Source organism: Brachyistius frenatus, unplaced genomic scaffold (assembly GCF_029030835.1).
Source record: "Brachyistius frenatus isolate BFR_SWC_R1_liver_20210118 unplaced genomic scaffold, ASM2903083v1 Contig_19, whole genome shotgun sequence".
NCBI classification, from domain to species: Eukaryota; Metazoa; Chordata; class Actinopteri; family Embiotocidae; genus Brachyistius; species Brachyistius frenatus.
The window spans coordinates 1,628,767-1,641,975 of NW_027210618.1; the positions used below are offsets into that span (position 1 = coordinate 1,628,767).

Here is a 13,209-nt window from a genome sequence, read left to right on the forward strand (position 1 = left end):
ATACGGAGAATGGCCTCCCAGTGAATTAAAATACATCTTGTATGCAGTCGTTAAACTTCTTAAATGAAAAAATTATCCACATTTATTCTGTTTTTTTCAAGGAGGAAGAAGGATTTTGTGTCATTTAGAGAATTTCTAGACAGGTAACAAAACTTTTTTAGTGGAATTTTTTTTTTTTTAAGACACAAATTATATTTCTTCCATCTGGAAGGATAGCTCTCTGGTGTGCATTTGTAAACATGGTGAACGGACAATTAGCATCACATATAGTGCTTCTGTAGCCATGATTGACAATTTACTTGACCTTCCTCCCCCACGACACAGGAACTCGCGTACAAATGTGAACATTGGTTTGTGTGGGTCACACTTATTGTGTTGCCAGTCTCCCAACAAAGACATGGCAAGAATCTATAGCAATTTGAATGGCTAATCTGACATTGTTACCATGGTGAAAGACAAATATATGGTGTAGTCAGATTCCGGCTTAAACCAGAGAACAGGAGCAGACGCAGGATGTTTTGGTTTGTGGTAAATAAAGCATTTATTAATGGTTTATCGGTCAGTGACATTATAATCCGTTTATTTATTAATAAATTGCGGACATAACAAACAGAATAAACCCTGGAGAAACCGATTCAATAAATAAATAAACAAATAAAAATGTACTCCCAGTATGACTTACAACTGATCCATATCATATTTCAATAACCTTTAATTAAATCCTGAGAAATCCCCTGAAAAAGTTGGGTGGGTTTTGATGGATTAATGCGTCATGAGTCATGAATCCATCAAAACCCACCCAACTTTTTCATCGTTAAAAATAACTCTGCAACACCAACACAGAATCTGGTTTGCAACTGTATTTTAGTGATTACTGTTTTAATTGGAATTCATGACATTTGTTGAGGATTAAGTAAAAGTACCAGTACCATATATTTTTATATCGCAAATGAGTGTAGTGTTCAAAACACAATAAATAGGAATAAATGACGTTTGTACAGAAGCGAAAGACAAGAATTAAATGTAAATGGAAATACTTTATTTCACTATTACACAATAACAAGCTTGGAAAGAAAAATTACAAAAAAGAGAAATTAAACAAAATGCTACAAAGCACCACATAATATAGACGACTCGTAAATGTGGCAACAGAACCTTATGCTAACTGCCTTTACTCTATCTAAGGTATCATCATCATCATTGAGAATTTAGAAATCAGCAAAAATTTTTGGACATCAAGCACAGTCATGCCAGTAATAGTAATATCTTACAGATTCATGTAGCGATGATTCGGAGTGGGGAGCGATGATCCCTAAGGGTTCACTGTTAAGTGGTGAGACAGAACAAAGAGAGTGGCTTCGAGGGAACTGTAGTCCATCATCTGTTTGGTATGATATAGGTTTGCATTTGGTATAAAGGAGTTGAGGAAACAGGCGCGGGTCGCAGAGTATTAGCAGAAAACTTCATGTTCAACGTGCGCGAGGTGCCAGATGGGTGGAGTTTACTGCGTAGAACATACAAGAGGAGCTAAAAACTGTAGATAATCAGAGGAGAAAGTACCTGAATGTTAAATTTATACAACTTTGACTTTGTATGAATCATCCTGACTCGTAACCTCCATTCATCTGGTTCAGCAGGCCAAAAACAATCCTGACAATGCAAACACTGTTTGACCCACGCCTGTGAGGAGGACAGTGAAGAGACACAGGGGTGGTGTTACTTTTTTTTTTTTTTTTTTTTTTTACATGGAGAACACTGTACAGGTGCCTTCAGATCTGCCAGGACTAAAGACACATGGGATCCACTGAGCAACAGATGTGTCCATTCTGGAAAGGAGAAGCAAGAAAAGGCAAAGAAACATGAGTGGATTATCGTTACACGCTATCCTCGGGCCGAGCGCTTTCTGAGACCTGGCAGATAATATTTTCAGGTGGCGGCGGAGCTGCAACATGCAGTACAGACTCAGTTTGGCATTTACAGTTCCTCTGGGTGTGATCCAAGGCAGCGATTTTCTACCGAGTACAAATGTGAATAGTCACTGAGTCGTTTTGCTTTAAACGTAGGGGACTGATAAACTGTCTGGATGATTAAAGGACTGTGTGTGTTACATCATCAATCTGATCAAACCGGCACTGAATGTTAGTAAAGAAGCACAAAAGAAGGTACGCATGTCCGTGTCTTTGAATTGAATATTAATCTTTTTTGAATAGAGACTTTGAATATTCATTGAACGTCCACTGGTATCATTTGTCTGAGATGGAGACATCATTCTCAGGCAAGCAGTGAGAGAGCATTTTATCCTAGAAACTCAGGCGAGCGAGTCAATCTTGGTGGATTAGTCCTAAAGCTGAGGCAAACAATTTACGCTCACGTTTGGTAATGAAGAGGATATTGCCTGCATAGTTTATTCTCTCAGTGACAGTTCAGCACCACAAAACAAAAACCTGTGGAGAGTAGCTTTCTCCACCTGATTTACCAGAGCCAATTACATGAGTTTGTCTGCGTATCCAAGAGGAGGCTCTATATATCGAAAATACTGCGTTCGTCTGACAGCGAAGAGGACAGAGCACGCTGTGATTTCCTGCTGTCGCTGAGCCACAGGCCGCCAGATGTTTTCTCTTGTTCATGTTTATCTAATGAAACAGTTCAACATTTTGGGAAATTATAACTTAGCACAATGACTGGAAACAGGGGTCCTGTCGTCACTGTGAGGTTGCCAAGCAACCCGTAGAGACTCCAGCAAGTTACTCGTCCTGACTGAGAAACAGTGCAGCACATAACCCTATAAAACTGCAATCCAAGCCCTTTTTTTTTTCTGCTGCTGGTTCTGGCTCCACTCTTTTCGCTTTTGGTACCTGGTACTTCTGGATTTTGTAATCCGCTGCAGATAATACCCTTTCAATGCTTCGTTACTATAGCAATGCTGCATAAAACTGCCATGATGTCACCTTCAGCGTGACACACACGCGAACAATGAAGGATACGGTGCGAACGCTGTCCTTGATTCTTGGTATGTGGCTGTTTGTCACAGCAAGGAGAGAAATTTTGTTTCAGAGGAGACTGAAAGCAGTGAAACAAAAGACTGCAGAGTAAACAGAGAAAAAAACACTGCAGCTACAATCGTAGCTTGGCCAGTTAACAGTTATGGGCTTGTACATGTTGGTGTGTCGCACATGCAGTGATTGTGACGATTCTCTCTGGTCTGCATTGTTTTCACTGCACCTTTCAGTATCGGCTCAGCTCGCTTGGAAATTCAATTGACGTGATACTAAAATTACAATGAATTACAAGGTTCTATCCACAACTTTATGCCCAAAGGAAAACCAAAACAAGTGTGTCTGGAGCCGAGCTGGCAGTGGAAAAGGGGCTTTATTTTTACACTCTAATCTACAACCAATTAAAATTGTTCATTAGCAAGCTTTATATGTCCTGGTAGTTGGATTTTTTTTTTACCACTTGACAGAGACAGGCTAGCTGTTTCCACTCTTTATGCTAAGCTAACAAGCTGTAACTTCAGATTTAGCAGATATATACTGTGTGAGTAGGATTAATCTTATCATTTAACTAAGCATATTCTGCCTTCACAGAATACACAGTTTTATTGTTTATAAGCGTAACACAGAAATCTATGATCTAATAATCTAACACTGAGTTGCCTGAAAGAGAATAATTCTCAAGTAGAACATCATATCTTGTTTGCTTTCTATTATGTTTTTGAACGAAAATTCAGCAGCTCTCTCCTACTTAGAGAATTGATTTCAGATTTTCACTCTCAAAACATCACTGTGCGTATCTTGCTTCATTAAATAGCTCTGGAGTTACTCATTGCATTAATGCACTTCTCCATTTGTGGCCCATTTAGAAACTGCTGCGGGTGAATCTCTATTCTTTAGGTTTGGGTCAGAATCGGCACACAAACAGCTGTATCAACACCTCCAGATATATTTACCTCCAGACGTAATAAATACGACCGTGATGTAGTTACAGATGCACAACTATGCAGTGCAAAGACTGGACCGCAGTGTGCTTTTCTTTTCCCTTGAAAAAGCACAAAGGCTTCTCACTCTCCTAACCATTTTTCTTTGGTGTCTCGTCTGCGGCTGAACTAGACAAACTGTAATTTGCTGTTTGGCTGCTGACGGCGGGGCTGGTGGCTTACCTTGCACTGGCACAGGGTGCACTCTGTGCCATGTTTAATCCAGGAGGAACCACTGAAGCGTGAGATGTTGTGCTCGTCCGTGCACGTCTTGGTGATGTCGTTGCGGATGGTGTCGGCCTGGCAGGGGTCGGTGACACAGCGGGGACAGCACTCGCCCTCGGGCACCACAGTAAACTCGCAGTCGACGGGCGGGCAGGGCAGAGGCCAGCAGTCCACCTGCCCCTGCTGTGAAGGTGGACAGAGAGAGAATTTGAGATTGACAGACAGACACAGAGAGAAAAAAAAGCAGAAAAAGTCCAAAATAATCTCTGCCTGCAAAAGCACTATTGCGTTCCCCCATGCCTAAACAAGTTATTCATGCAAATACACATATTTCTCCTGACGTTGTGTATTTGTATGCTAGAGGGACTTTTTCTTGATGAAAAAAGAAGTTGTTAAGGTACCTAGAAAATATAGATGAGCAGAGCAATCTTCCAACAAAGTCAGCAGTTTTCTCAGACTGTAAATGCTTCAGCGTTTTAATTGACTTGTTCTAGTCTCATTGTTGTTCCTACATTAATCTCGCAGCAAACTTTCAGCACAGAAAGCCTTATTGGATTTTTCCCACTGCCGTTTTCTATTTGCCAGACAGACCAAGTTTTATATTTTGGCCATCTTTGCAAATCCTACCCTCACTATACAGTATGTGCTTTATCATTCGGGCCCGACCCACTTCTGCTTGCATTGTTGTCCACGAGTGTTTCTGCTGCACACCTTATTGGGAAATGAAATATGAGTTCAGACTGTATATGTTTAAACACACCAACACACACACACACACACACACACACACACACACACACACACACACACACACACACACACACACACACACACACACACACACACACACACACACACACACACACACACACACACACACACACACACACACACACACACACACACACACACACACACACACAAAGTCACAAGAGGCTTGGTGCAATTGTCCCACTGGGGGTATTTAATATCACTGAAAATCGTGTGGCTCAGCATTTCAGAAATGTTGTAATAAATTAGGCTGGCTATAAAGCAGCGACTCACACAGTGCTAATGCCCACTCCCTGCCTCTGTGCAGTGTGTAAACATTCAAAGTGGGAAATCCCCTGAGTTGCACTCTTTACCCGCAGCCAGAGGGAGGGATTGACTGTAGCTTCAGGTATCTGTTGCACACTGCGATATGGGACACTGTCATCTTTGTCTGTTTATGCAGATGTGGCCTATGATCACAAAGGAGGATGAGATTTGCCATACAGCGAGCTTTCATTTGCCTTTCACACATAAGAGTGCGGCAGAAAAACTTTAACTAAAACTGAAGCCCGTCTTTGATTTCTTTGTGATATTTCAGAAGGTTATTATTTTAATCTGGCATTCATGGTATCTCCCTGCAGTTTAATCTTTCAGCTTTTACATAGACGGATGTAAGGATTCACTGAATGTTACAAAATGCTTCCAGCATAGATAAAACTGGTGACATTTATCTTTTCCTGGGAATTAGCCTGCAACAATCTACATGTATGGTTATGGAAATCAATGCTTCTTTGATATTATGATTTAACAAGATAGCAAACTGCGAGTGGCCCACGTGTGCAGTCTGGAAAGGCCACACTCTTGATTTGAAATTATTGCACGGTTAGCAGAGACGGATTCACATCTTGGTCTTGGGAGAATGTTTTGCCCATCTGCCTGTTGTCACTGTGTATTTTAAGGCCCCTACTGAGCCTGGACAGCCATGGCTCAACTAAATGTAGCAGCATTGAAGGTTCATTTCACGTCCCTGTCACGCTACCGGAGCCCACTGTTCAGTATCGCAGGGCAGGAGTAGCCGTAACACTCGCCCTTCAAAGTGCTGCTCTTTGTCCTGCGTGCTGGTGGTACTTTGCTTTGCGTGTGCATCTGTGCATCTTTAATCAAGTGTGTTTTATGTCTGTCTGTATATACGCGTGTGCAGGAGTATGTGTTGCCGTGGTGATAGGTGTGCCCGCATTTTCAAACACGTGTATGATACGCACATATACATGTTTACACTGGACGTGAGTGCTCCGCTGTTGCGACGGGCGTGCCTGCATTCTCAAATGTGTTTGTGTCAACATATAGAAGTTCCTATAGTGAGCCCAGCCTCAGCAAGAGTGAAGCCGAGCGAACCCATTTTCAGCCGACTGTGCTTCCCTGCTGCTGCCTCTCAGCTGAGTGGTGATTTTCAAGCTCTTCTATAATGGCTCGCTGTAAGAAATCCAAAAAAGCAGCCCTCGGGTCCGGGGAATCAGGACGGCATTACAATGGTGGGAGGGGGAGGGAAGAAATGACATGGCTGTTGCTACTCTGACCATTAAATCTGTCAGACTGGAGCCAACTTCGAGTATCTTAGCTACAAGTATGCCTGGTCTTTAAAAGCAACAAAGAGCAGATAAAAAGAAGAAGAAGAAGAAAAAAAAAGTGTTGTAAAGTGCTTGTCTGAGATCCACAGTGATGATGATTTGTGAGTCATTAACAGAAGCAGTGACACTAGTGTGGGTGTGTGCTACAGCGTGGGTAAGAGAAGACAGTGGGGTAGAATAGAAAGCGTGATATTTGCATTTAATATGCATATGGATGTATAGTAAGAGGGGCATCACAGGTGGAAAGAGTTATTGTTTCTGTCAGCTTTATTGGGAAACACTTAGAAAATGCTTCTCTTCTGCTTGAACAGCAGCACTGTGTAAACCTTGGGAAAAGGTCAGCACAGCAGAAGATGTGAACACAAAGAAAATAGAGCATATGTCTCACTGTGAGAGATTCAGGTGGAGAACACAATGTTATTTTCTTTAGTGTGAGAAATGGGACTGCTTGCAGAGGTGCACTTGAAACTACCAGAAACACACATGCTGCAAGTACTCATCAATCAACACAAGCTTGTAATACTCACTGTTTCATCATCCCACTATAGATGTACGCATGTTTTCTCCTGTTCTCTTAACCTTGGAAGTATCTTTTATTAAAATGTGTAATTCCATCACAGCACAGCAAAACAACAGTGCAGACACTTCTTTGAATGCTTTTAAACCTCAGTAATCACTGTCTCGCTTTCTTTTGCAAAATATGAAAAACAATCTTCATTTTCTCCTCACTGCAACCTTCCTATTCACCTCTTAATCACTCCCCCTCTCTTACCACAAAACAGCTCTCCTTGACTTTCTTTACCGAGTGCATCTCTCATTCATGAGCATTTCCATGGAGACTGGAGTATTTGTTACATTTCTTACGTGGGCACTGCGGCACGGCAATGAACGCTTATGTTGTTTTCAGTATCACCCTTAAATGGCTCCAGATAGAAAAAGCGCTACTTTGCTGCGATTTCATTAACATGCGGGCGGTTCGTTTATCCGTTCCTATACTCACCAGGCACTGGCACTGCTGGCAGTTCTCCACCCACGTGTCCCCGCTGCCGTAGGTGAGCAGGCCGTTCTGGTGCAGACACTGGCTGCTCAGGCGAGGGTCGCACTCGGGGCAGCAGAACAGGTCGGCGTTGGGGTTGTCGCAGTCGCACACCATCCTGCGGCACATCACTTGGCCAGCCTGAGCACGGAGCACAATTAAACATTGAACACGACGCTGCACACAGGCATGAGTAAACATACGCACGCAAAGACAAAGCCCTTCGTTTGATGGGATCATTAAACATATATGTTGATGATAAATAATGTAATAAAGGCTATGCAGCCCGGCCCTAGCAACTGTTCTGAAGCTGCATTTCACAGCTCGTCGTGTTGGCAAGACACGCCAGATGGAAATCTTATTTTATGAATACTGATGGTCAGTGGTTCTTCTCCACTTACTGATCGTCGATGGGATGTTTGATTAAAGGTGCCTCCCTACTGCTGCAGGTCTGAATTCAACTCATTACCTTTGTCAAATACTTCTCCAGGACTCATGTGTGGTACTGCCACTTCAATTTGTCTGAGCCATAGAGGAAATAAAGGTGGTGATATTTATTCTAGACACAATTTTGGCAGACAATTAGTTAATTAACTAACTCTTTGGTTGTTAGAGAATCAATCAGCAACTATTTTGATAAATGACTAATTATTAAAAATAATTAACAAAGTAACTTGTTAAGAAAAATGGCAAAAAAAACATTTGGCTCCACCTTGTCAAATGTGAATATTTACATTTGATTAAGTTGGGTTTGCCAAATTGTGATGGACGTTTGAAACACTTTAGAGACAAACTACAACTTGATTGATACAAAAAAAAAAGAAGAAGAATCAGATTAATTGACAATGAAAATAATGGTTGACTGCAGCCCTAAAAACACATGCTGCAGTAGATGAAAGATGGTGACAGGAACAGTTTCAACATGTAGCCTTTACATTGATTCTCATGGAGGGTGCCTTATTCAGTGTGTGCTGATCAAGTGTCCTGTATCAGTGATGAAAGTGACCTCATCATCTTGCATTAATTAGTCAGTTGTGATCTTTCACACAATTCTTCTTTGTCCAGTTCAATTCTAATACTGTTATATTATTAAAATTTGTATTACACTTTTGGCTTCTGCTTTCGTAGAATAAAGGTTTATCTTAAAATATGAAAAATACTAAGTCTGAATTAACTATAGATGACAACTCAGATCTATGAAAAATATTTACAAAATGCATGAAAATTTGAAACGTACATTTAAACCGTAATCTCCAAAAATTGCTGCAAATGTTCTTTATTATTTTAAGATTGTGTAGAAAAACTACATTGATACCCAGCGTGAATAAAGCAGTTTAATTTTGACCATGCTTTAATTAGCATCACACTGCAGAATGCACTGATGCAGTAAACCCCACCCATCTGGTGCTCCAAGCAGGTTGAAACAATGAACTATTAGCATATTGCACGACCTCAGTCTGGACACATCCCAGTCTGTGTCTCTTCTGTGGTGTTTGACCTTGGTTACCCCCATCATTTAGTCGCAGCTCTCTATCTAATATCCAGCTGTGTCCACCCATCTCCAAAACAATAACATGTTTACTCCTCTGCTCCCTGAACTGCTCAATACGACTAATTTTGACAGGCAGCTCTTCCAACTCAAATCAATTAATATGACTCATTTAATTAGGGAGCCATTTCTGCCCTGGTCCTTTGTAATCAAATGAATAATTTGCTGCTTGATCGTTCACTACCGACACTAATCCGCTATAATCACCTTACACTTCAGCCAGACACTTGGCATTAGGTTGAGGGAAACGCTGAAATGTAGAGTATGACTGCTCCGTGACCAAATAATCATGAAGGAGAAATGTGTTTGGGGTGACAGAATGAGTTTTTCAGATCAACTGTTCCCAGGTGCCTTGTCACTTTGGTGTCAGAAATCAATCAAAACAACCACATCAAAGCTTGAGCCCCTCTGACAGACCTCTGAAAAATCACTACAAACAGCTCATGCACTTAATTAAATTGCTCATCAGAATAGCATCAGTGTCAGCTGTACTATCACACCAGAGCTTATTGCGTTTGCATGTTTTAACTGCACATGTCCAGATGATTGATCGATCAAGAATTCTATTTGTCTGTCTGTCCTTGTGTCTGTCTGTCTGTGTGTGTGTGTGTGTGTGTGTGTGTGTGTGTGTGCGTGCGTGCGTGCGTGCGTGCGTGCGTGTGTGTGTGTGTGTCTGTTTGTCTGTCCGTCTGTTTGTATCAGTGGATTTTAAGACGTTTAAAGATGTCTTGACGTTTTGTTACTTGCTCACTACTTTACCAGCTTGAGAATTGGGGGAGCAATCTCGCCAACTACATAAATCAGCATAAAGACGTGCAAGCCTGATGAATTATATGTTTTCCATATACTTGTGATAAAAAGTTGAACCAAACACATATGATCAACTAACGAATGACAGCTTGTTTAGCAAACAGTGCTCTATTTACATATCCAGCTGACACACAGTAGCATCAGCAGTTTGGAGTTTTGTTTTTGGCCACCTGGCGAGCATCACGTCTAATTTGCACCTCTTGTAGCTGTTTTAGTCTCCACCATCTCTTGAGAAATGTACTTCTCTCTTAAGCTGCTAAATGCTCCACGATAGTCACTAGAAGGGTGGCAAAGTGGGTAATTTTCTGTTTGTTTGTCACCACAAACCCATTTGACCCATTAATAATATAACATATTGATTAGTGCAGCTTTATAAACACACAATTACACTACCTAATTAATCATTTATCATGAAAATATAAATGTTGATATGAGTTACGCACTACAATTTAATTGATTTATAATTAATAACATCATGAGCCCAAAGGTGGCATAATAACGGTCCTTAATCTGGTGACACATGTTATGTCTAATTTAATATTGATTTAATATTTAATATTTTATGTGATTTAGTATTTTCCCAAATGTCCCTGACTGGTTGTAGAGTAGCAGTGTGGTTACGGGACAAAACAAAGTGACATTTGCTGCTGATTGGCCATGTGGGAGACGACATCATTTGTAAGGAAGAACAGGTTTACACTTGTTTTGTTATTCTTTTTTTTAGACACATGGAAAGTAGAGAAACAATAAAGAAAGCTGAACAAATCCACTCCTACACCAGCTGGATGCACATACAGTACAGGAGGGATGTGGGGGCATCACTGCTAAACTATGGCTGTGGACACATTTCCTCTGTCTCTTAATTTTTTTTGATCGTATCCATCTTTCCACTTCCACATCTTGCCACTCTGTCTGTTTCAACTGATCCATCTTCTTCTGTTTTGTCACTCTTTGGGTTTCTCTCTCAGCTTTCCTCGTCTCTGTGTTCTCTGTGTCCTTCTCCCTTTTCTGTTTATTACCTGGCAGGAGCACACCGAGCACCTATCGCTGTCCAGCACCCAGATCTGCCCACTGTGCTTGACCTTGTTGTCATGGATACAGTCGCCGGTGCAGTTGTGCCCGTGGGGGCACCGACAGTCGTAGCCTCCCTCCAGGTTGAAGCACACTGTGTCGTTGGCACAGGTGTTCCTCCCTGTTTTGCATTCATTAATATCTGCAGGGAGCACAAAAAAGATGACATCATACATATGCTCAGTGCAGGTAACACAATTTATGCATGGGTGGTGCATTTTTTTTTTTTTTGGTACAAGGCCAGTAATGTTGCTTTAATAACATGATGACAAGGTAAAGGAGTTTTTCTTGTAAGTGTTTTTCCTGTTCTGCGTCAGTGAGCAGCCATGTTTTTCTCTTTGTGGGGCCAATACTACCATGCTCTCTGAACTCAACTGTGAAACGTAGCAATGCAACATTTTTCTAATTTTGGGGAAAACATGCAGTATACAACTGTAATGTAACCCAGAAACCCACTTTTGGTCAAATTATAACTTGCTTTGAGAGGTGCAGACAAGTTTGGGGCTTTTTTTTTCTTTTTCTTTTTTTTCTTTTTCTCTCGATAGTGGCTTTAATTTGCTTTTTTCTTGCCTCTCCCAATTCAAACTGACAGCCAAGATCGGGTCAGCGAGTGAAGCAGCACTAGCCCTATTGTTACAGGCAATGCTTCAATGCTACCTAGATTGAGGATTTCCATTTTGACAGCTGACACTTCTTCTGAAAGGCCGCATCACAGACAATGTTCCAGAAAATGGAGCTTAGAAAAGTGTCATTTTGGGGGGGGAAAACACATCTATATATGTTTACATACCTGTAAAAAAAAACAAAAAAACACTCCAAAGTTGAGTGAGTTTCTGATGGAGGATGACATATATTTCAACTCAGCTCTGCTTTGTCAAAATGCACCCCTTTCAGTGTTTGCTTCAGGAATATGAGCCCCTCAATTCTGAGGCTAGAAATCAGAGGGAGGGCCTTTAAGTTGTGATGAAACTGAGATGTAACATACAAGGTCAGAAAATGAAAACACATGGTGATTCCACTGAGGCATTGTAGAACAAACAAAATCATATTCTTGCATTGCTAAAATGCATAAACCCGAATACAAACCTCAATGAATGAAAAACTCAAATTTTAGATAAAATATGTATTAATAATATTTATTGTTAAGTTCAAAATGTCCAAAGATGTCTTCAGAATGTAATTTTCAGACATGATTATCTAAATCACAAACATATAAGATGCGAATATTAATTTTTCACATTTTATTTTACGTCACAGAAAATTACTATTCTTATATACTATAGTAATATGTGTATATATGTCTTACACGTAACAAATTATTTTTGGGATGAAACTTTCTTTTGTGTAATATCTTCAAGATCATCCTCGGACATAATAACAAAGAAATTCAAAATTTCGTAGTCAAATTAAAACCTATAAAAAATAAGTGGAGACGGGCAACTCACCTACACATGATTCCCCATTGGTGGAAAACAATCCGTTGTCATGGTAGCCATCACGGCACTCACAGTGGTACCAGCCGGGCAAGTTGACACAAGTGGATTTACTATCACACTCGACGAAGCCGTCCGCACACTCATCAATATCTGAAGAGGGGAGAGGAGAGAAAAGGAAAAGACAAGAAGAACAATAAGACCTCCATATACAGTCAACATATCAGGCTGGTTTCAAAATATGCTTTTCACAGTGAATGAGCTATTGAGCTCCATTCTTGCCTGGTAGGCATTTTCAACATCGACTGATTCATAATTGATTAAAAAAAATAATAATAAAAAAAAAAAACATGTCTGGCAATTGAGTGAATCTAGTCCAAAGGCTCTATTGATCAAGCATAGTTTCATCGCCAGAGAAGGACATCTGTATCAATAAAAGATAGCAGGGAATAAATGAATGGAATATAACAAGCTTATTGTTAGAGGACAGAGATGTAACTGGCTTTTATTTTGAAGTACCAGTAAAACTCATTCTTAGTCTCATCCTCCAAATAAATACCAAGGTGTGTGAACACTTTTAATTATCTTTGCCTGGACATAAGGAGTCAAAATGCGATGATGTGCAAAGAAGCTCAGCAAAGGGCTTTGACACAGCTTTTAACAGCCTCTGGGTGGCTGTCAATAGATGGAGCTGATGTTTGTTTTCACAGAGCTCTTCTTAGAAATATCCT

General features: G+C 40.6%; 1 protein-coding gene across 1 annotated transcript in view; it reads right to left on the reverse strand.

The window, feature by feature from the left end:
* Positions 1-1,017: 1,017 nt before the first annotated feature.
* Positions 1,018-13,209, reverse strand: part of nell2a (neural EGFL like 2a) — a 79,414-nt gene continuing 67,222 nt past the window's right edge. Inside the window, exons 16-20 of the mRNA XM_069695268.1 lie at positions 12,491-12,631; positions 10,994-11,187; positions 7,580-7,756; positions 4,160-4,384; positions 1,018-1,826 (exon numbers count right to left, since the gene is read on the reverse strand). Coding sequence (XP_069551369.1) covers positions 1,785-1,826; positions 4,160-4,384; positions 7,580-7,756; positions 10,994-11,187; positions 12,491-12,631 — 779 coding nt within the window. The 3' untranslated portion in view covers positions 1,018-1,784. The remainder of the gene's footprint in view (positions 1,827-4,159; positions 4,385-7,579; positions 7,757-10,993; positions 11,188-12,490; positions 12,632-13,209) is intronic.